At 38.0% G+C, this 25,522-nt stretch overlaps 1 protein-coding gene across 1 annotated transcript; it reads right to left on the reverse strand.

The window, feature by feature from the left end:
• Window positions 1-4,650: 4,650 nt before the first annotated feature.
• Window positions 4,651-8,636, reverse strand: LOC104430502 (cell number regulator 6-like). The gene is made up of 4 exons (XM_039311709.1): window positions 8,404-8,636; window positions 7,233-7,347; window positions 5,468-5,733; window positions 4,651-5,118 (listed from the first exon to the last, which is right to left on the reverse strand). The coding sequence occupies exons 1-4, from the start codon at window positions 8,509-8,511 to the stop codon at window positions 4,882-4,884; spliced, it is 726 nt and encodes a 241-aa protein (XP_039167643.1). The 5' UTR covers window positions 8,512-8,636; the 3' UTR covers window positions 4,651-4,881.
• Window positions 8,637-25,522: the final 16,886 nt, after the last annotated feature.

Genomic DNA, 25,522 nt, shown 5'->3' on the forward strand with positions numbered 1-25,522 from the left:
AGTTTAAGAAAAAAGTCATTTTAAGCTCATTCGATCAGTTAAATACCAAATTCAACGTGATTAAGCCAGTAGTTGAATCGATCAATCCATCAACCAAAAGCAAAAAAATTTCCGCGATTCAAACGTTTGATTAAATTTATTCAGAGTTCAACATTTCACTATCACTTAAGCTTGCCTTCGCACCCATCCAATTACATAGAAATTAGACTTCCGGTGTTCAATGATGCCTCCACCTGAGTAAAGGTGGTCATTTCTCCAGGAATCAAAGGGGCTATTTCATAAGCCCAAAAAACCCTTTTAGACAAGTGGAAAGTCCATGTATAAATTTGTATTTTTGACAGGACAGATGGGAAGTCCATACATCGATGATGTTCAAGAAAAAGGTACTGGTGGAGCAACGGCCATCTCCGTGTTCGAGAGAAGGAACCAAACTTCATAGATAAAAAGCTTGTCCAATTTACAACTAACATATATCGAAAAAAAAAATGGAAAAAAATACAATTTTGTTCAATTTAGCCCATAATTTTTTAATTTGTTCAACGTAATCTTTAAACTTACTTTCAAACTTTTAATTTGTTTGATATAGTTCACGAACTTTTGATATATGTTTGCTAAAAATTTTAAATTATACAAAAATATTAATATTGTCCTTCCATAAAGAAATGTTACTGAAAAATAATAGGAGGTTGCCAATTACATTTCACATTCTACCGATAAATAGTCTCCGGCAGAAATTAATGATTCCAAGGACGTGACTATTCATGCGGAGGTAACTACGCTTACACCAAACGCTCGAGACTTTCCATTTTCACATAAGCACCAAGTTAGATTACGCACCAGCAACCATTAAAATAAAAAATAAAAATAAAAAACTAAAAATTACACCGAGATGGAGCAAAATTTATATGAAATGCAAGTACATGAAAACAAAATTTACATGAAGTGCAAGAAGTGTCTATCAAATTTTTATATGAGTTGTCCCTCAACTTTCCTAGTCTTATTCCCATTAAGTTAGATTGCAATCTCACACTTTGTTTGTTAAAAGATCCAACCTTCAAACTTCTCTCACAAAAACTCAAATTCAGAAGGAGAAGGTTCATCAAACAAGATAAAAATGAAAAAGATGCTCATTACTCACTTTTCTTTTACTCATATACACCACATGTCGCTATTTTATATCCGCTTTCATAACATGTGTTGTTTTTGAATAATAACAGTTTCTTATTAGATTAATATCATGAAAAATCTCAAATTAGTATGCCTCTGACAAATTTACTCTAAACTTTTTTGATAAAAAAATCCAAAATTAATATACATGTAATAAAATTTTATTTTTCATTAGTGTTGTTAAATTTTACCATTATATTACTGAATTGAATGCTAGGCGAAGGCCACCATGACCTTGCCAGACACAAGCGAGGTCACCTTTGCCTGTGGCATGGCTAGGGCAAGATTGGCCTTGCTTAAATTTGAGTGAAGCTGTCTCGCCCGTGGCCTTGGGCAAGGCTAAGCAAGAGCTTCGCAACCCTCGCCACTATGAGGAAAGTCCAAGGAGGAAAAAGAAAGAACGGAAAAGTAAAAAAAAATTCAAAAAAATATGAAAAATTACCACGTTAGCGTCTGACCACTAGTCAGCGTCCATGTCAACACCGGCCTACCAAAATTAATCGGATGAACTAAATTGGTACTAATATGAAATGGTTAAGACTAAATTGATCTAATTGAAATATTTAAGACTGAACTAATACAAATGTAATAGGTTTATAACTTTTTTGGTACTTTTCCTGATAATCATACATTAACACGTCCTATTTGTTCATAGATGGCCTATTCCTTTTTTTTTCTCTGTGATAATACATATAATACATCCTTCCATGTGAAAATTTAAACCTCTAAATGCATAATTTTAACATTTTCGATTTAACTTGAGTTCGACTGGTTTATAATTCAATTGTGAGGGTGTAATCATTTCTAGATACGTGAAATTATTCAAAGACCAGATTTACTTCGTTTATAATTTCCTTTTTCAAAATCACATATATTTATCCGCCTTTGATGGCTACGTGTAAATAAGATTTGACACTTGCAAGCATGCAAGGAACTTAATTTAGCATTACAGAACACGATCACGTAGTTAGCCTCGCGCACCAAAACCCAGAACGAGCTCTGAGTAACTGACCACGCTTGCAATCCATTCCGAGCTTGAAATTGAAGAAAAAGTCGAGTCACACGTATTTGACATGATGAGCTGTCTACACTTTGTCATCCCACCACCTCAACGTGATCTCCTAGACTTCTAGCTTTTCGGAGGTAACACTCAAAACAACTTCTGCAATCCATATAACCAAACGATGGACCTGAGCAGGTCCTTAAACTGCTTAAGGAGAACCCCCCACAGGAGGGAGAACCTCCCAGGGGTGAGAGTCCCCACGTGGGGGCCCCGTATCCCGCCTCTCAGGGGAGAAACAGTATTGAGAGGAGCGAGGGGTCTACGGCTACCGGGGTAACGGTAGGTCCTCTGCAAGGAGGATGGTGATTTGGATCCTAACCGATTCAATTCGAGGGTACCCAAGGACCACGTAGAGGCTTCCCTTAAACAAGGAAGCCCGGTTCTCCAGCTGGCTTAAATGCCAAGATGCACCAACCAAACGATGAAATCCGCCACCCCTCCACCGCTAGTGTGTGGAGATCACACGGCAGGACCATAGTTATCGCTCAGCTTCTTCACGTCATATTTGATGCCAACGTCGACCGATGTGTAGTTGAGATTGGTGAGAAACGCATGACGGTGAGGCGGGATGTATATGGAGTAAAAGAGTTGAAAGATGAGACAATGAGGCCGACGTAGCAGCGGAGTCACAATAAGGTGATGACGACCCAATTTAGCCAAAGCAGGTAGGCACGTTGGACGTCACATCTCTAGCGTTATAATAGATGAAGTCTCGTACGAGAAGTTCAAGATTGTCAAGGAACTTTACTTGTGATCGAAAAGTAAAATTATCTATCCATTTGAATATAGATTAACATCATGAACAAACTCAAACGGATATGTTTGTGATAAATTACGCCAAACTAATTTACAAATCACCAAAAATTCCATACCGATACATCCACAATATATTGAGAAAATTCCAAATGAGAACCCTAAGTGAACCGTGTTTGAAATAAGAGTCTGAAGTAGTTATAATTGTTTCAAATAAAGGTCTAGCTTTACCAACTCCCTAGTTGGCAAAAAAATCCAACAAATCAAGGGTATCTTTTTCCAAATATAATTTATATTAAAATTAAATTAGATCAAAATTTAAAAAAGAAAAAACAGAGCTAAGAGGGCTCCCTCCCACATGTGGCCACCCCCTCATCGTTGTTGGGGCGATGACAATGGCTAGCAAGGTTGCCGATGCCCGGGCGAGGGCTAGTGACCCTCGCCTTTGCTAGCCCTCGCCAAAGAATCTGGGTGAGGGTTGCTCGCCCTTGCGTGAGGGTGAGCAACCCTCACATAGGCCTGGTCCTTGCCCAATGCCCCTAGACCTCACCACCAAGGTTAGGGAGTGCTGGGTGAGGGTGGCTAGCATCTTGGCAAGGGTGGCTAGCCCTTGTAAAGGGTCGCCAGCCCTCGCACAAGCACTAGTGATAGGGTAACAACCACAGACGGGTCCCTCCCCTTTGTGTTCTTTTTTAACTTTTTTAGTTTAATATTTTTAGTTTGCAAAGGAAAAAAAAAAGGGAAAAAATTTAAAAGACGGAAATTGTCATTCACTCAATAGTGAGCTTAGGTCATTCTTTAAGACTATATGGACACTTCAAATTCTTATTTGACACGAAGTCTATTTCATGCCCTTATTTAAGAAAATAAGAATATTTTGGATCATTATTTGAAATAATATTAACTTCAAATCCTTATTTGAGAAAATAAGGATACTTCATACCCTTATTTGGAATTTTTCCTAATATATTTACCCTATGTTAGCTTCCTTCAAATTTTCCCATGAAACTGTTGACATGACAATTCCTCATGGAAATCCATATTAATTTGAGGTAAATTTATAATAAATGTATCTGATTTTTGATGATTTAAAATTAATTTAAAATAAATTTATCACAAATGCACTAGTTTGATATTTTCCCGATATCAGCCCTACGAATATCAATACCTACCCTTTTCTTACCTTTACCAAAAAAAAAAAAATATTAATACCCACCCATTGGTGGTCGCGTAGTTTGCGCTCAATCCCTCTACTGAAAGAGAGCGAGTTCAAATCCCCACGGTCGCTTATGCGACTCACCCGCGGTCTGGGGGAGGTGGGTCTCCTTGGGTCGCCCCAGGTTTACGCCATCGGCTACCGGTTGTATAATGGTTCCCGGATCACCAAAATATATATATCAATGGTTCTAAACCAACCAAGACACGCGTGCCTGTCATTAGAAGGTAAATTATTTCTTTTATTGGTCAATTTATATATGATTTATTTTACGGGATACGATATTCAATCCCTAAATTAAAATATTTCTTCAAGAAGAGTCGTCGTGTACATCGTTAAAAAATAATCATGAACATTCTTGGGATGATATTCATTCAAGAACCCTTCTTTAAAATTTATATATATATATATATATACACAAGCACACATATATCGTCAAAGAACGTCCGGTTTGTTGTTGATGCTTGATGGGTTGCTTTGCTCTCAAATCTCAATAGCTGTAAGCGGATAATCTTCATTTTAAGATGTGAATCGCAACATTCTCTTGCCAAAAAAAATAAAAAAAATTGAAGATAACAACTCAGTCAAGTAAATATTCTTTTGAAAAATAGCGGTGTATAATGCCCAAAAATGGTAGTTATATGCCGCTCTTCAACTTCAAGGCAGGGTAAGTTCACAGGACCTACACCGGCTGCATTTCCAAATTGGTGCTTTCTGGACCCTTGGACGCAGGAGCAGGTGGCGCAGCTGCAGATTGATGGTCGTGTTTAGAGCTCATCTCTTGAACGGGAGGAGGGTTAACCACGGTCTCAGGCAGCACGGCATTATCAGAGAGATGATTCTTCATCTCCCGGTGTTCCTGGCACAACGCACACCAGTGCATGCAGCAGTGCACTAGACATGGATCGCATGGTGAATTCTGCACAGAAGAAGGCTAACAAGTCAGCAGCAGCAAGCAGAAGTAATCCCCGAGCATGCCAAGAATCCTTAAAAATCTGATGACAAACAGTTGGGCATCAGAAGGAAGCTACAACCGATGCCGCAAGCAGAGACTTAAGGATGTACATGTTTATTATAGTGGGACTTTTTGAAACTTCAACTATGAAAACACAAGATTTCAGTTTAAAATGGTCATTTTAAGCTCATTCAATCAGTAAAGTACCAAATTAAACATCGATGATTGAGCCAGCAGTTAAATCCATCAATCGGAATCTCTTCAGTTTTGCTAACCTATAAAAATATCACCTAAGAAGTATAAAGAAACTCACCTTCAGATGATACTTATTTTGTAATGACTGCCGAAAGAGGCCAGTGTAGATGCCACAGATCCACCAAGCGAAAAACAGACTCTCGCAGATAAGAAATGATGTCCTAGGATCAATACCATGAAACACCGCTGTTGCTGCGGCAAGAGCTAATCCGCCTTCAACAAATATGGCATGGCAAACACAAGCATTTGTCCAAGGAATATCATCTCTCAATGTTTCTACATTGCGCCCAAACAGCACACAGGGGCAGAAAAGCCCTGTCCGGCCTGTATATTGTATTATATTTTAGAATCATAACTGCACCATAGAAAGGATAAGAAAGAGAGAGAAAGAACCAGAGGAACCGCAACTGAGGAACAAAAGACTTATGAAAGTTTGCTTTTAGAGAAAAGTATATGTCCCTCTTCCACTATACTAACAGGTCAAATCGTTATTGGACTAAAAGATCATATCATATCAGATGCTTCCGTCCCCAAGCCTACTTACAGAATAGTCAGCTATTAAAGGAATGAAAAATGGACATTGCAGTGGTGATGGATTCGGCTCCATATTTTGTATTTCCATTTTGACCAAACCAGTTGAACCTGCTCGTAGAGGAAAAGATAGGCAGGATTTTTTTTTTTTTGGCCAAAGGCAGGAAACGGCTGAGGACTAGGGGAGAACGTACCATGACTTTCTACGCATATTCACAAAAGATTATGACAACTGTGAATTGCTAAACAGATCTGAAATGGCATTCTTGCATTTCTATGGTAATAAAAAAAGAAAAAAAAGAAAGAACACAAGTTCATGTTGTTCTATCATGAATTAAATTTAAGAGAAAGAAAGTTAACCGGAGTCAGGGGATGACAATCAATAAGGTAACTTTTACCGCCCTGTTCAATTCTTGAGGTACTAAACTCCTGTTTTAATAATGCAAGTTCATGTTATCATCCAGAACGTGCTTAAACCAATTAGTAAGCCCTAAGTTTTAAGCCTCACTGAGTTTCAAGGAAGAAAACAACAAGACAAAACAAACATTGGAAGGAAGAAAGGTGATTTTCATGGACACTATCATAGAGATGGTGCGAGGCACAGGGGCCTTGCTAGCCTTAATTCTCATCGAAGATATCAGAACCACTGCATCAGATCCCTCACTATAGCCGCACAATCCTAAGGGGGGTGATGTTGTCAATGTAAACCTATGCTGGTGGTAAACCCTAGTGAACGTGAAAGCGACAGAACTGCAGGTCTCACTTTCTAATATTCCTCCTAATATCAAATCTAACCCTGTGAAATGGACCTGAGCAGGTCCTTAAACTGCTCATGGGTTTAAATAGGGAAGCAGGGAGAACCTGCTTGTTCCCTTAGGTTCCTTTCCCAGTAAAAAATAAAGGTAGACCCCACTGGGTTACCCCGGTCACTCCCGAAAGGGAAAGGGGGCCCAACTGGGATCCCCGCGATGATGCCGCCAGGTGAAACAACCTGGACGCATTACAGGGAAATGACCAGGCCAGGCTTGGATAACAGAAAGACACAATACAAATGGTTGCCATTCACAGCAACAGCAATGCACCATGCCATAGCCTAATTCATTCTCTTAATGATCAAGTAAGATTAAAATGGAACGACAATTCAAATTTCAACCAGAAGCATCTGGTCTCCCCTTAAGTTTTAAAAAATGGGATGTTTTGAGAAATGAAATTCTCAATCTAGGTAGGAAATAGAGATAAAATGGACTACATAATGACCATCCATGTTGTTGAAATGTGAAGAAGACTCTTACAGCTTTCAGGATCATCAGCACAAGCATAAATGCCAGTCGTCCAATCTTCGTCAGCTGGGGCCTCGTAAGTTTCCGGTAAAGGTTGCCCACATTCAGAACATCTACGGACATTCAACTGTAGAGCAGAACATAAAAATCAGCACTGAACGTAACATCCCAAGAACAAAAGAGTCTAGTAACTGATCATGCAATAAAACGCAAATTCTAGACAGCATATGCAATGGGAAGTCAACACCCGTGTCCAGGCAGTGCAGGAGGAAACTTCTAACACTGAAATTTATAATAGTCTCCTAGTCCTGATCACCCGGATCCTATTTCACACCTCCCACGCCTTATTTGCCAGCTCAAAACGCACGAAAAGGATAAAAAAAAAAACTAAACCCAAAATGATGAATTCACGATCTCGCAGTTCCAGCTTCTCATCGTTCCTTTCTCTTTTCCGGTTGTAAAAATTTTCACTCTGTCCCCCACCCCCACCGAGAAACAGAGCAGCACAGTCGAAATCCATGTACGAACTCACCGCACAAACAAAAACCGTTCACGTACCCATTTCCCATCGCTGAAAATCTCGATCAACCCCGACACGAGCCTTAGATTCACATCCAAACCTCCCCACCCCACCCCACCCCATCGTTCCTTTCTCTTTTCCCGTTGTAAAAATTCTCTCTGTTCCTCACCCCCACTGGGAAACAGAGCAGCCCGGACGAAATCTACGTAAGAACTCGCCGCACAAACACCAACCATTCGCATTCCCTCTCACATTCACGTACTTATTTTCCATCGCCGAAAATCTCGATCGACCCCGACACGAGCCTTGGATTCACATCCAAACCACCCTGCCCCACCGAGAAACAGAGCAGCACAGACGAAATCCATGTGCGAACATTTACGAACTCGCCGCACAAACAACAACCGTTCACATTCGCACTCACATTCACGTATCCATTTCCCATCGCCGAAAATCCCGATCGACCCCGACACGAGCGTTAGATTCGCATCCAAACCACCCAACCGGAGAAACCGGAGAAACCGGAGAAACGTACGGGATTCCCAGAACCGGTTGCTCCGGCATCCGAACCCACGCGACGAGGAAGACCCAGTTGATCAAATCAAAAATCAAACCGAACACAGAGAGAGAGAGAGACAGAGGGTGAATGGGAGAGCCGACGACCTGAGGGATTTGCACGGGCTGGTTGAGCTCGCCGGGAGTGATGTCCTCCAGCGGCGCCTGGTCCTTCGTCAGCCTCACGTACCTCGACGGCGCATTGCCCTCCGCCATGGCCCCGCCCGATCCGGCCCCGGAGCTTCCTCAGATCTCGCGAAGGCCGATGGAATCGATCGACGATGCATGCACGAGCTTAATGGAGAACGCCAATGAGGAGGAAATGTCGCAACTTGAGAGAGAGAGAGAAAGAGAGAGGGTGCTGAAATGGTGGGAAGGAAATTAAATACTTTTTAACTTCCAATCTCGATGAAATTTTTATTTTTTACATTAATTTTTTATTACGTATTTCCTTCCTTTTTTAACGGATGAAAACTTGGGCTCTGTTTGGTGAAGAAAATTTCTGTTCTTCACAATAACTATTTCTATTCTTTTGTTTAAAAAAAAAAAATTTATTTAGTAAAATTTTTGTTCCCCAAAATAGATTCGAAATAGAAATCATAAGTAGAAAAAAGTATAAAAAAAAGTAACCTCTTGTTTCTGGAACAATTCTTCTCTGTTTTTTCATTTCTTCTCTTCTTCTTTTCTCCTTTCTTCTTCTTTCGACAACCTCGCTAGAGCATTGCTAACCGCCGGCCACAACGGGCTACAAAGAAGAAGGAGAAAGAAAAAGAAAAAAAAAAAAAAAATATAATAAAAATATTAAAAAATTAAAATAACCAAAAAGATTTAAGAGTTTTACTAAACGTATTTCTATCCGCAGAATAGAAATTTTGGATAGTTACCAAGTGCGTTTTTGCTTAGAAATTATTCCCGGGAACAAAATTTAAAAAAAAAAAACATTTATAATTAAAAAGTATTCCCCAAAACAATGGTTACCAAACACGTCCTTAGGCTTGTTTGGTAAAATAAATTTCCGTTCTCCATAACAATTATATCTGTTATTTTATTTTAGGAAACAAAAAAAGAATAAAAACCTGTTTGGTAAATTTTTATTCACGAAAACAAAAAATATACTCTTTTTTTTCTCGAGAATAAATTTGGAACAAAAACAAGAAAAAAAAAAAAAAAAAGTAGTTTTTTGTTCCCAAAAACAATTCCTATAATCAATTCATATTTTTCCTTTTCTTCTCTTCCCCTTTCTTCTTCTTCCTTTGGTCGGTCGCCTGCCTCGGCTATGGCCGGCAATTGACCAGACGAGGGTTGATAACCTCGCCGAAACATCGTCGACCCTCGGTGAGGTTAGCCTCGCCGAGGTTGTACGAGGCTCGGCCTCGCCTTGGCTAGGCGAGGTCTACCTCGCTCATATCCGATGAAGCTAAGCTCACCCGATGGATTGCCGGCCACCGCTACAAAAGAAGGAGGAAGAAGAGAAAAAAAGAAAAAAATAATAAAAGTATTAAAAAATTGAAAAAACAAAAGAATTTAAGAATTTTACCAAACGTATTTCTATTCATGGAATAAAAATTGTAGATAGTTACCAAGCGCCTTCTTTTGCTCAGAAATTATTTTTAAGAATATAATTAGAAAAAATCATTTCGATAAAAATTATTTATCGGAACGGAATGGTTACCGAATAGGCTCTCAATCAACCTTTTTAATTTTTTTTTTATTTCATCCGAAATTTTGCCGCATGCCCCCTTCAACTTTTTTTTTTTTTTTAACGAAAGGTACCCAAAATTTTCGCGACATATTTCATATCTACACTTTGATTTTAGATAGATCACTTCCTGCGTGCCACGTAACCCTCCCTTTTAACTTTACTTTTGTGATCACCACACAATAAATGCTAGGCGTGATTGTACGATCAATCAGCGTTAATTTATTGATTTGTCGTAATTAGGTTTTTATCTTTTATTCGATTTTAAAATTATAAGATTGGTATATTGAAAGTTTCTTTAAAAGTATTCTCGAGTGCATTCAATCGATAAAAAAAAAAAATTAAAAAAAAATTTGTATTAACCTTCCTAAAAATTTATCATTTTCGACTTATCTCGATAATAAAGATAGAGTATCTTTAAGTATATAATTTGTCTAATTAATTCTCAACTGTAAAAAAAAAGCATATCTTATTGCCTGAAATATACTCATAATTGGAAGTATCGTTTTGATCGAACTACACTAGCGTCGATTTGGTATGTAACTAAACTAAAAGAATTGTTGAAGCATTAACTAAAATTGAACATTACAATAAAAGAGTAAAAACTAGAACTTCTTCATAACGTGCACACACGTTTATGATAGTTCACTTAGTTTTATTTCCGTCTTTTAAAATCTAATCATATTAATTTAATTTATATAATTTTAAGAAAATATTATTTAGTAGATATCGAGTTAATAACAAGAAGAATACCAAGCCGATACACTTGTTACAAATTTACTTTAAATTAATTTTTTTACTACGAAAAAAATCACAAACCGATACACCTATGATAAATTTATCATCTATTAATTTCTATTAAATTTTATCATTAAATTGCTAAATTGGATGATACGTGACAATCCACGAGTATATCGGTTTAAGGTTTTATCATCAATTTCTCACAAATGTACTAGTTTATGATATTTACCGAAAAACAGCAATTGATAAATTTATCACAAATTTATCAATTTGGCATATTTTGTGATCAAAACAATTAATTTTAGGTAAATTTATTACAAATATATCAATTTAGAATTTTTTATGATAAAGAATTAATTTATGATAAATTTGTCACAAATTTAATAATTTATGATTTTTCAGGATATTAGCCCATAATAATTAGTATTCTCTCGTAAATATCTCTAGCCGTTGCCTGTTGGTAATTGGCGAGGCGTCTAATCGAAAGGTTTCACTCGATATTCTCGAAAACTAGGAAATTAAAAGCAGCGGCAACAATTTTTTTTTTTTTTATCGGTCCTACTCTATTCCTACTCTACACTACTTTTGCCATGCCTCTTGCAGGACGTGGGAGTCGAAACTCACTTCTAAAACTTACGCGTCCCCACCCCATCCCCTTGAAAATGTGGGAATTTGAACCCCTCACCTCCCATTCCATGTTGGAAGGGTGGCCACTAGGGCGAATCCCAGTGGTTGCAGCAGCAACACTTTTGCCTCTCGCAAGCTGTTCACACAAATTCACATACAAGTAGTACTAAGGGGAATTCAGATTTGACGGCAAACTCGGTACACTCGTATCACATCTCGAAGCGCATCATGTCATGAACCTGCGTAGAAATGATAAGCAGATCGATCTGGAAGCATCGCGTAATTGTGCCAACACTATGACCAAGATGATTAGGACCGAGAGCAGCTAGGACGATCGGACTTGTTCGTCTAGCTCGGCCGCAGCTGCCGGTGTGGCCGACTGGGGAGGTCGAAACGTCCCGTTCAAAAGCAGCTTGAATTTTGAAACGTGGACCATGATTTTGTCCTTCAAGATGTCCAAGAGCCACTGCAGACTGTTCGTAACGCGGACGATTTCTTCCTCACGAATCTGAGGGCTTTCAGTTCCATCTGCAATCCATACGGTTACAGTCTGAGAACTTCTTGCTCCCCAGCAACAAAAGATTGCAGACAATCAAGATATGATAATGTTGGTGAATAAGAACATCAAGATATGCTCCAAAACATTCATGCTGATTTGATTCCTACGAAAGCAGTTTCGACTCGCCACTTTCAAACTTCTTTACTTCTCAATCTTGGTCGCGCTTGATATAGCCGCTACAATACTTCATTGGACTGACATGATCAGAAGATGAACTTATACATGCGACATGCTCAGTTGAATCCAGTGAAACCATAATCTTCATTTTCGTTTAGTCCATACGAACCTGAGTGGAGCCAATCCTGGAAATTCTGGACCGACGGATCATTCATAATGGCGCTCCAGATAGCTTCATCCAAGACTACCATGATAACCAATCTCTACAAACAGACAGACCTCTCGTTAAAACTTGGTTAAGGATTATAGGGTTTGTTCTGGCATAACGACAAAGGACGATAGAGAAGAAAGGATCAAGCTTCAGCTTGAGCCGTAGTTTGAATCAGGATGTATCTCACAATTCTGATACATACTATAGTGTGAATGTGCTACTTTCCATGAAAGTGTAAACATATTGGTAAATCTAATTTGCTTGTTCTCGGTTACCTCAGGTTTTAGTCTCATTATTTATCCAGAACTAAACCATGATCCGGCATGGAAAATAAAAAATAAAAAAACAAATTCCTAGAGGATCCTACAATACGTCAATTCGAGAATATGGCAAAGCTGGCTTGGTTAGCAGCAGACGAAGGGCATGCTGAACTCTGCCCCATCCACTAGACATCAAATGCTCGGATCCCTCCATCTGAAAAGCCGCATCCAGTTTTGCTCGAGAACGATGAAGAAGCGCTCGCCACAGGCTGGTTCAACCAAAACTCATCGTGAGAGAAATCATGCATGAACATGTGTAGGAGACATCAAGCATATTATAGCAAATGGAACACCAGCTTTTGGATATGGGAACGTGCTTCGTTAATTGTTATTTAACAAACGAGACTATTAGCGAGATAAGGCTTAATATATGGTAGTTGTTGTGGGAACCGAAACATCACCGACCAAAATACAGATTTGCAATTCACAAAAAGAAGCTCGAAGACCGATAGTATACCAACTTCACCATATTTAGCGAAGGGAGGAATGGTTCGACATTTCAGATCATCGAATGCTTTGTTTCATTTGTTTTGGGAATTAGTTACTTCCTCCCTCAGCCTCATTCCTAACATGTCCAGATCATGTTTTCGCACGGCGAGACCTTCAAGTAGAGCTCCATACTAAAAGGGTACAAGTCAAATTTCATCAAATTTGCCCCATTGTTCCTCTATGATGTATCAGCTAAAAGTATCATGACCATTCTCTAATAATTGCATCAAACAGAAAAACGATGAGCAACGCTCATTCGCCCAATTCGACACTTGTTAGGGAAATCCCTTATGATGTTTTGAAGATGACAAAATAAATCAAAGGCTACTAACATGTTTGATGGTTGAGTAATAGACCATGCAGATGTTAGAACATGTAAAGGATATTGGCAAAGTCTCGAAGACGACCGAAGATCTGTGTCAAAGTCTCGAAGATGTGTCAAAGTCCGAAGACCGTCGACTCAAGACTCAAAGTCTCGAAGACAGACTCTATCTGCCGAGCCGAACCGGGGCAGACTCGATTGTAAAGTCTACACTCAGATTGTAAAGTCTAAAGACCCGGTTGTAAAGTCTCAAGACTCATATCGTAAAGTCTCAAGACTCGGACTTTACATCCAGTTCGATGAATCGTAACTCAAGCCCAATCATACAACGGCTAGTGATCTGGTTTGGATTCCACATCAAGATTGATTTGATTGAAGACAAGATCTTTCTATACGAAGAAGCTTTACTTATGGAAACCAAGATTTCGTTTGTATGGGCGATCGGAATCAATTTGGGATTTTACCTTTGTCACTCAACGGCTACCAAATCTTCTAAGATACGAGCTGTCCAATGGGTATATTGGAAGACGATTCTCCGGGATGCTGTCCAACGGTAGTTTGGAAGTGGAGGAGTATTTAAGGAGATCATGGACCGATGAGCAAGTAAGAGACGGAGCGTAGAATTTATAATTCCAAAGTCTAAGCGACTTTAGATCATATACTTGTCTCTTGAGAGCTTAAACGTTTGTAATCGTGAGAGAAATACCAAGAGAGTGACTTAGTGAGATAGTGTGATCTACTACTAAGTGTTTGCACTCGGAGTTGTAATCTCTTGTTGATTGCATAGTGGAATCCAGCCAAGAAGGCTGTTATCGTGGGAGAGTGGACGTAGGCTTGGATTAAGCCGAACCACTATAATTCTTGTGTTCTTATTCTCTTCCCTAACTCCTTTATTTTGTTCATACTAGCACTCTCAATTGGTATCAGAGCCAAGTGCTCGGTTTATAAAAGTGTTTTTACTTTTGAGCTAAAGATTCTTTATGGCTAGTATGTTGGCACTAGGACTTATGGAAGGGCAAAGCAACACAAGGCCACCATATTTTGATGGAAAGGAATACGATGTATGGAAGAACAAAATGAAAGCATTCCTAAGATCCAGAGATCTCTTACAATGGGATGTTGTGGAAAGAGGAATCAACCCCATCGCTCCTATGTCTCGGACGGAGATGTCCAAAAGAGAAGCGCTTGATGCGAAAGCAATTTATTCTTTATATTGCGCTTTGTCTCTTACTGAATATAACAGAATCTCTTCATGTGAAACAGCAAAAGAAGTTTGGGATAAACTTCATGTTACATATGAAGGGACCGATCGTGTAAGAGAGACAAAAGTAAACTTTCTTCTCGGCAATTATGAATCCTTCAAGATGAAGCAAGGAGAGTCGATTGGAGATATGTTTAATCGTTTTACAGAAATTGTAAACGGTTTGGCATATCAAGGTCATCCAATTACTTCCCCAATGAAGGTCAACAAACTCTTGCGATCTCTCTCAAAAGATTGGAACCATGTCAAGACCTCAATCCGGGAGACTCAAAGGATTATGCCACTCTCCGTTGATGAATTGATCGGCACTCTTCAATCCTATGAAGTGGAACAACTTAATGACGAAGATCCTGAAGGTAAGAAGTCCATTGCTTTAATATCTAATGCTGTTTTTGATGAAACAGATTCAGAAAATGACATGGACGATGAAGAATTTGCCTTTATGGTCAAGAAATTCAAAAAGCTGAGTAGAAAAGAAAGGAAATTCAGTGGAAGAAGTCAATACAAGCAGAATGGCCAGAAAAGAATCATGAAAGAAGATGATGAGCAAAGAAATCTATGCTTGATGGCACATTCAGAATCTGAGTCTAACTCAGACGGAGACTCGTAATCGAGTCTCATTCAGAACAAGACTCAGAATCCGATGAGGAAATCAAGGGGAGAAATCGAATCCAAAAGAAAAGGAAAAGAATCGTGATCACCTCAAAAAGGCAACAAATTGAGGGGGAGCTTTGATCAATTATGGAAAAATCTTTTTGATTGATCGTGATCTTATTATGGATGGAAGGAAAGGTAATTGTGTCAGAATTTATTCTACAAAATCCGGTTAGTGCATCTCTTATTACCTTTTGTCATTAACAAATCTTTTATGACAAAAATGGTACGTGAATTTCATGATGCATCCGTGATTTTTATTGGATATTTGCTAATATAATCAAAGTGAGCTATATTGCATATCTTTAATATTCGATAAAAGCTGATTTTTTGAAATTGTGATTCATGCAAGATATTTGTTATCATTCTCTACGTGAATCCATCATTATCGCTTTTTGATTATGACAAAAAGGGGGAGAAGATATGAATATGCATTGGTTGATATTATCTATGGCATAATATTGAGCTGTGATTATTTTCTAAATATTATTATGCTCAATCTATTTGTTATCTTCTGATATCCTTTGATTTAAATTAATATTTTTAAAAGCATGTTTACAAATCTGCATATTCAGAGATTGTTTTGTCATCATCAAAAAGGGGAGATTGTTAGGAAATCCCTTATGATGTTTTGAAGATGACAAAATAAATCAAAGGCTACTAACATGTTTGATGGTTGAGTAATAGACCATGCAGATGTTAGAACATGTAAAGGATATTGGCAAAGTCTCGAAGACGACCAAGATCGTGTCAAAGTCTCAAGATGTGTCAAAGTCTCGAAGACCGTCGGACTCAAGACTCAAAGTCGAAGACGACTCTATCTTGAAGCTGAACCTGGGTGCAGGACTCGAGATTGTAAAGTCTACGACTCAGATTGTAAAGTCTAAAGACCCAGGTTGTAAAGTCTCAAGACTCATATCGTAAAGTCTCAAGACTCGGACTTTACATCCAGATTCGATGAATCGTAACTCAAGCCCAATCATACAACGGCTAGTGATCTGGTTTGGATTCCACATCAAGATTGATTTGATTGAAGACAAGATCTTTCTATACGAAGAAGCTTTACTTATGGAAACCAAGATTTCGTTTGTATGGGCGATCGGAATCAATTTGGGATTTTACCTTTGTCACTCAACGGCTACCAAATCTTCTAAGATACGAGCTGTCCAATGGGTATATTGGAAGACGATTCTCCGGGATGCTGTCCAACGGTAGTTTGGAAGTGGAGGAGTATTTAAGGAGATCATGGACCGATGAGCAAGTAAGAGACGGAGCGTAGAATTTATAATTCCAAAGTCTAAGCGACTTTAGATCATATACTTGTCTCTTGAGAGCTTAAACGTTTGTAATCGTGAGAGAAATACCAAGAGAGTGACTTAGTGAGATAGTGTGATCTACTACTAAGTGTTTGCACTCGGAGTTGTAATCTCTTGTTGATTGCATAGTGGAATCCAGCCAAGAAGGCTGTTATCGTGGGAGAGTGGACGTAGGCTTGGATTAAGCCGAACCACTATAATTCTTGTGTTCTTATTCTCTTCCCTAACTCCTTTATTTTGTTCATACTAGCACTCTCAACACTGTGTGACCAACTCATCAACAGAAGTACTCATTAACGAGTGTATCTCTCTTCTAGCACACGACTTTCCTCTTTCCATCTCCATCCATCCACAACTCGTCGAGCCTCGGACAGCACCGGAAAAAACAACCTTGGTCATAAACTTTAGCAGAACAAATCAATGTGGTTCATCACGCGCAAGCCAAAGTTCTTCAGCAAATCGAGAAGCAGTCTAACTTCAATCCCAATGCAATCTTAATCCTTCCTATTTCGCGTCGAACATCTTTACAATTTCCGAACTCGCAGGGCGACATGGTCGTGTGAGATGAAAAGGAATCGAAACACAATCACAAGCAATGAAAGAATAACTCATATCAGCGGGAGAGAGAGAGAGAGAAGCTCACGGACTCGAGGGGAGCGCGAATGGCATTCCCCATGTTGAGCTCGAAGGGAGATAGACCGAGAAGGGAAGAGCCCCAAGTCGCCACCATCCTCATTGGGCTGGCACGCCCAGCGAGCAAGGAGAAGGCTTGCAATGACCGGCCCGAAACCGGAAGGTTTGTTATTATGGATGATGCTTTGCTTGAAGGAGGAGAAGATGGCGAGGGAGGGAAGAGGACAGGGGGGAGACGGGGGTCTTAAATGAGGAATGATAGAGAGAGATTGGTAAGGGCGTGTCGACAAACCCTCCAAATGAAGTTATTCATGGTAGGTTGATGGGTCGAATGATTTCGGATACCTTGTCGGGAAGATGATGACGACTGTCCACTTCAGTGTCCACCTCATTGTTGTACTTGCCCGTTTGATTCGGCTTTGGGAAATATCTTTAGGAGAATGCGATACTTTTGAGGTAAATGGGTTTTTAAAAATGTTAGACCGTTTGGTAAATTATAATATTGAAATGCAACTTAGCATAAACACCGTTTGGCAAAATTCACATTTGTAATTAGCTTTTGTTATTTTTTATTTTTTTAAAGTCTAAAATCAAATTCCGGCGGCCGACCAGATCTGGCCGCTCGCCGGACCGCCGGATCTAGCCGCCGGAGGTTGCGCGGACCGGATCTCGGCCGTCTGGCGGCCAAATCTGGCCTCGCCTGGTTGCACACGACCAGGCAACGCTGCCTAAGGTTGCTTGACCTCAGGCGCTCGAGGTCGCCCGACCTCAAGCCACCTCGCCTGAGGTTGTGTGACCTCAGGCAAGGCTTCCCAGCGGCCAGATCTGGCCGCTTGCGGCTGAGCGCCGCCCATCGCAAATAAGAAGACGAACGGCGAAGGAGACGATGAACAGGTGAACAAAGGTGAAATCGCATTTTCGAAATGCCCAATGCTCAAAGCAGCCCTACCCCAAAGATTGGGCTTTCAACATTAGGAATGCTGGCATTGGGCAAATGGGCATTGAAAAACACATGCCAAACACAAAATATTTTCCCAAGCCCCTTGAGAAAGCCCAACCAAACGAGTAAAAAACCAAGTCGTCGTCCGCTTCAATTGTCCACCTCACCATATTAGGAAACCAGTTCCAAGTCATCACCTTCCCCGAGGAGGTCTTTGAAAATCATTCCACTCACTGCACCATGAAAATATTTAAATAATAAATCATGTGCTCATCTAACAACTTAAACATTGAATGAAAGCCATCAAAATTTAATTATAACATATTTACCTCAAGCTTTTTTTTGTCACACTAAAATTTCCAAATTTATATATATATGTATGACATATATACTCCAAACTTATACTTGTGTAATACATTTATCCTAAACTTTTTGATATGATACCAAAAACTCCAAACTCATATCTGTGGGGTTTTTTTTTTTTTTTTTGATGACCCTGGAATCACCGTAAACCAACAACCGGCGGCGCAAACCAAGGGGACCACTAGCATGGGGGCCCACCTTCCACAGCACTTCACTTAAGTCGTGCAATGGGGGCATGGAGGTTTGAACCCTTCCCTCCCAGATGAGAGGATAAGGCGCAAACCAACGCGTCCACCGCGGAATGAGTTATATCTATGGGGTCTTTGGTGCCATAGAAAATTTTTAGGGTAAGTGTATTACACATCTACAAGTTTGGGGGTTTTTGTATCACAACAAAATTGGGATATATGTGCCACAATTGATAAAATTTGGGGTATTTCATGACTTTAAAAAAAAATTAGAGTAGTTAAGAGTGCTCTCACAAATTCTCACACAACTTATCAAAAATACTTCATTTCAAAGGTTTTTCGATACACCTGGAGAAATTGGGTTCTTAATACACTGAAGTATAATGTCAAACGAATGCAATTGCAAATATGATCAACACTTGCCATTTCACCCTAGACGAACAACTTTAGCATCTACGCTAGAAAATGAGTACCGAACACTTCCAAAAGATTGATTGGCAAACACTAGATCATCTCATTAAAAGCACTTCAAGCCGATCCATTTTTGAGAAGGCAAGCCAATCTCACACTCATTCCGTAGTGCTATGCGTCATTGCGTTATTCTTCCAAACATTCTGCCTACTAACATTACCAAGCTTTTGGACACAATGGTAAAATATATCCCACTTAAACTAGTCCGATTATGACACAAACGGTCCCTGAACTTTGGTTTAATATGTAATGTAATATCCGAACTTTTAATTTGTTTAATATTGGCCATGAGCTTTACCCTAATATTCAATATGAACCATGAACATTTAATTTGTTTAATGTAGTCCCTAAATTTTTTTTACATGTTCAATTTAGTTCCTAAATTATATAAAAATGTTCAATGTTGTCTTTGATTTAAAATTAATTGAATAACTATTTCGAACATCAAAGACTACATTGAACAAATACTAAAAGTCCAAGAACCATATTGAATAAATTAAAAGTTCAAAAATTACATTAAACATTGAGTTAAAGTTTATGAACTTTGCGTGCTATTATCCTCTCAACAAAGAAAAGGATTAATTTATTAGTTTATTATTCATCAATTTTTATCTTACGAACTCCAGTGAATTATAGATTTTAGATAAAAAGGTAGGATCTTGAGTTTTAGTGCTGTGGCTTAGCCATTATAACTATTCGTAGAAAATTACATTGAATATGACGCTACTAAAAGATATCCACGCACTCTAATGTAAAAAATAAATTGAATTCACGAAGAAGATAATGTTATCCAAACTCTCTCTTTTCTTTTCTTTTTTTTTCCTAATTTCCCTAATTTTACATTTATATAATTGCATGTTAAATTTAACACCGAGGCAATGTAATAATCAAAACTTGCTTTGGGGTGTTTTCGACCGTAGAATCTCTTAGTAGATTCCGTGGTATTGAAAATCGATGACTAGTGTTTTACTTGCTATTTTTACACTAAATGAATAACAAATTTAAATAACATGTTGGATGCAAATTGCGCAATCCCAAGATCTCCATAACCAGAATAATAACATGTATAATTGAGTATAAAGATTAACGCACCTGTTTTAGGATCCATTGTTTTTAAAGTGAAAGAGAAAAACTGATGTTCTACATGCAAGTCTTTTCCTCTATTGCCTACATGCAAGTCTTTTTTTCCTCTATTGCCCTCCATATCACCGGCTCAATAAGACGGCTCACTCACCCTTTAACGTTAGATTAACGCCCCTTATGTGAGGATACATGTGAGAAAATTAGGGTTAAAGGAGAGACTTAAGCACTATTTATAGAGTTTCCAATCAAGCCCTCATTACGGGCTGGCTCAACTCGGCCCACACTAGCCGGCCTCATATTAGACTAATTAAGAAACATTCTATCTCACCTTAGACCAAACTTCGTTTTTACGCTTCAGAAACGGTAAATTAATATCAATTAATATAGTTCACATTAGGAAAACTTTTACATTCTCATATTAATTAAAATTGTATTATATGTGCATACATTGGTCTAAAGATAATTTTAATAGTCAATCATATTCCATAAAGTCTCAAACACCGAATCATGGCGGTAACTCGCATGTATACACACAGAGCCTTCCATGGTTACAATGTCCTCAACTTTATTAATATGGATTCAATATAATAGTGTGTCAAATGAATAACATCTCTCATAGAGAGATCTCATTCGTCAGTCACCATTCTCTTACCTTAAGCATCAAAACTTGTGCCACTAGAGAATGTTTTTATGGTTCCAATGAACCCACATATGTCTTGTCTTTACGGTTAATATTTATTTATGTATAACAAGATATATGTACAAGGTTAATAACCGGATGCCTCTAGCTTTCAATACCTTGAGATTTTATCAATATGTATTCAACATAATAACAACACATTCAAAAAATATTTTATTGAATGCAAAAGTTGATACATATCAAATCGTTACAAGTGTAATGAATACAGATGTGAACTTTATTACAGTAAACCCAAAATAGCTCACACTAAACAACAATATCCCAAGATACTCTTAGGCCGATGATAATGACATGTCGCTCAAATACACATGGGCGCAGGACTTTAGTTAGTGGATTTGCAACCATATCATCTGTGAAAATATGCTATATTATAAAGTTACATTTTTGTACCGTTTCTTTATGGTAAAAATGTTTGATCGCAACATATTTAGACCCATTGAGACCTCTATTATTAATAATACTACAAATTTATTGTCTCAATACAACCGTATGGGTCGATTCATAAAGTTAAAAATGGTCAACTCTTTAATGAGGTTTCAAAGCCTATTAGCCCAAGTAATAGCCTAAAAGAATGTTACAAACTCTACTTACATAGTAGAAAATGACATAAAATTTTATTTACAGCATTGCCTGCTAACATAAATATGTATCCTGTTATTGATCTTATGTCATCCTAACAGCCGGCAAAGTTTATATCCGAATACCCTACTAGCTGCAAGAATTGAACATGTCTGTAAATCAACACACAATCTCTTGTTCTATTTAAGTGCCTTAAAACCTTCTTGGTAGTCCTGAATTTGATTGATATCTGTCTAGAAGTCTGTCACAAAGACGATATTTAGTCTAGTGCAAATTCGAGCATATATTCTACTTTTAAATGTATCGACACAAGGTATACAATTTAACTAGATTTTCTAAATATCTAAATAAGGACAATATAATGGATTCGGTTCATCACCCTTAACGACAATAGTAATTCCTAGATTGCAATGATGTATATTGAATATTTCCAAAATACAATCAGCAAATGTCGTCTGAGATAAATTTAATAAAATATGATGAGAACAATCCTTACAAACCTTAGTGCAAAGAACAAGAGATGCCTCAAGGTCACTACTTGTAAGTGAAATATAATGTACAAAGAGTATGGGAAAATAAATTTCCTCCCACTGATCTCGCAGTATAATATCTACTGAATTACTTTGTTCCCAATTAAACGAAATAACAACACTATGAAACTTTAATAATATTATTTGGAAACTTGCTTAAGACCATGAATAAGACTTTTCAATCTACACACAAGTTTATTTAAAACATGTGTTGCAAAATCTTCCGATTACACTATATAGATTTTGTATTTATTTGGCGTAACTCCATATCAAAAATAAACTATTAATGTCACGTTCACTCTGAAATAATCTTTAAAAATACTAGAAAGAAATAATTATTTCTTCACTATAAACTATTCACCCCTCTTTCAAAGTGAAAAATTTAACGTCTTTTACGGCATCTTTTTGCAGTGCAGTCAGTTGGTAAACCATTTTTCAAGTGTTCCTAAATGGAACGTTTCATTAACAGTAAGCAAATTCTATTACTATTTTCCTAAGCAGCAAATTATATGTCCACAACTTAAAATTTGTAGCAGTAAAAATCTCAATGATAGTGGAGTTGTTAATTACAGAAAAGGTTACCGAAAAAATAAGCAATGTATATAATTAGCATCATGTGAGTACTGTGTAACTTGACGTACAAGTACACATTCAGAGAGTTACACGCATAATCATATAATTACCTTTGGACATAATACATGACATGTAATTGTATACTCCCCACATGATAGCGGTTATGAGAATATATTCCAATCTTCGTAAATTCATCACTTTTGGGCATATGAACTACTATGATCAGTCACTCCTCCACCATACCATCATGTATCCCTCCATGAACTAATACACAATCATCTCCTTTGGGAGTATGACCACGCATTAAACTAGGAGATATCATAATTATTATATGAGACCGATATTCCTCAAACCCAATCAAGTGTGCCACTTTGGCCGTTACAACTCAATTGAATTTTTAAAACACTCTCATATCATGATATAAACTTTACTTCTCACATACACCATATACATGTGATTTTAATTTTAGTAATAGGGGCAACATATCACTGAAATTACATATCATGCTAATTACATTACCTTATTCATTTATAAAATTAAACTTTATTGTATATTATTAATGAATAACACTTCTATAAAAATTCTGTGATAACATACCAGTAATCCAACACCTATATTTCCAAAATCACAGAAAATACAATAAAATTATGCAAAAATACATTTAAAATACACGTATTTAGGATTTTGTATATATTTTCACATCCATAAAATCATCAAACATGTAAAATAAATATACCACAAGATGGAGCATGGTAATACGAATCCAACGCCGAAAGCCACGCGCCCGCACGTGCTACCTGAGTGTGCGGCGCATGGAACACGCGCGTGTGGCTAAGAGACCGGTCAAAACTGGTTTGACCAGTTCCCGGCTCGACCATCCGGTCCAACTGCTCGGTCCAACCGGTTGACTAGGTCAGGGTCGATCAATGAGTCGAGTCAAGTCCTCGAGTTGGGTTGGCCGTGAATCGGAACGGGTTGGGCCCGGGGTTGCTGACGTCATCGTGATGTCAGCACCCTGTGCGTTGCACGTGCGAGCTACGCCCTGCGCGTGGGGGCATGTGCTTGACGCTCTAGCGGCGTGTGATCGTGTGTGGGGGTGCGTGTGGCCCTCTCCGGTGACGCACCGCCAACAAATCTGCTCATCTCGTTGAGCTTAGTCCGAATTTGTGATTTATTTTTATTTTTATTGATAAAAAATCACGAAAATCACAAAATTAGGACAAAATTCTATGCGTTCGAGTTCTAAGGTTATGGTTGCTCCGATACCACATGTTGGATACAAATTGCGCAATCCCAAGATCTCCATAATCAAAACAAAAACATGCATAATTGAGCATAAAGATTAACGCACATGTTTTAGGATCCATTGTTCTGTGATAAGATAGATTTAGGTATGTTTAAATGAAATGTATATTGTATTTAACATTTGAGAAAAACTCATAAAAAAGTTACATGAAAATTGCAATAAAATGCTAATAATTTTTTCCATTGGGGCAATTACAAAAATGGTCGGTACACTATTCCACTCTTCAATTTTGGCCTTTGTACTATATTTCGCAACAGATTGGGTTCCTAAACTAGTCTCCGGTCACAATTTTTAGGACAAATTTAATATGTCCATCTAAATATTGACGGAAAATGTGACTAAGCATCAGAGATGTGCATGTGGGGTTGACGTGGAATAAAAAATAAAAATAAAAAAACTGAGGAGAAATTACAAAAATGGTCAGTATGTTTTTGTCAAAGTTCAAGTTTTGGTCCTTTTACTTGTGACAAATTTGGTCCCTATTCTGATTTCTGGCATCGATTTCAAGTTATTTCCCTCCAAATGCATGCATAATTTGGTGAGTAAGTGTCGAATTGGTATGATACTACATGCGAATTTGAAGAAGTGGTCAAGGGCAAATCACATGTTTCGGAGAAATTTGCACGTGTGATTTTAGCCAGGCTTCTCTTAGGTTTCTAATCGGCTCGTGCTTGTTGCTAGCACAAGTGTCCAGTCTACGTGGGCTGAATCCGACAAAAGCATGTCTCTAAATGCTTATCATTTAGAGAGAAACGGTTCATCAATTTTTGTATCAATTATTGCATGTAGACTACCTCGCTTATTTTTAGCACTTGGTTAGCATTTTTTGTTTGGACTTAGATGGAGAAGTAAGAAAACTATCTTAAAATCAAGACCGAAGATTAGGTGGACCAGCAATGAATTTAGGGATCAAATCCATCGCGAAAGATAGTACGAAGATCCAACTTGAATACTAATGCTGCTGCCCTGCAACGGCTAACCTCTCAAAAAAAAAAATCATTTAACTCTTACCACATTCATTGGTAGCTTTTAATCAAGATACTTTTGATATATCAGCTATTCCATTATGTTTTCATTGCTGTAAGTACAACTTATATTTTATCAATCCCCATCTTCCATCTCTCTCCTTCTTTTTTTTTTTAATCTAAAGTTACATTTGTTTCGTAGAAAGTCAATAATAAAGGAAAATGGATTCTAGAAAAGCATTTTCCAAAAATACGATTGACTTTCTTTTATTTAGTGATATATGATCGAAAATATTTTTTGATATTTGGATTTTAATAGAAAATGATTTCAATCTCATGATTTTATCTCAGGCAATTTTTTAATATTTTTTAAAACAAAATTAAATTTTTTTATTATTCTTTTTTCTCTTTAATTTTTCTTTTTTTCTTTTTCTTTTTCCCTTCCTCGGTCGTGACTGGTTGGCAAGCTTAATGGCCTCGATTAGCTTGAGCTCACCTAGATCGGTCAAGGCTTGAGCTTGCCCAAATGTCGGCCCTTCGCCAAGGCACGTGGAAAGAAGGAGAACGGAAAGGAAAGGAA

Source organism: Eucalyptus grandis, chromosome 4 (assembly GCF_016545825.1).
Source record: "Eucalyptus grandis isolate ANBG69807.140 chromosome 4, ASM1654582v1, whole genome shotgun sequence".
NCBI classification, from domain to species: Eukaryota; Viridiplantae; Streptophyta; class Magnoliopsida; order Myrtales; family Myrtaceae; genus Eucalyptus; species Eucalyptus grandis.

What these genes read in the sequence shown, in the direction of transcription:
- LOC104430502 (XM_039311709.1), bottom strand. Translation starts at nt 8,511, where the DNA reads ATGGCGGAGGGCAATGCGCCGTCGAGGTACGTGAGGCTGACGAAGGAC. An exon ending in AGCCCGTGCAAATCCCTCAG is followed by an intron (nt 7,348 to 8,403) that starts GTCGTCGGCTCT and finishes TCTGCTCTACAG; the next exon opens with TTGAATGTCCGTAGATGTTC. An exon ending in TGCTGATGATCCTGAAAGCT is followed by an intron (nt 5,734 to 7,232) that starts GTAAGAGTCTTC and finishes TACAATATACAG; the next exon opens with GCCGGACAGGGCTTTTCTGC.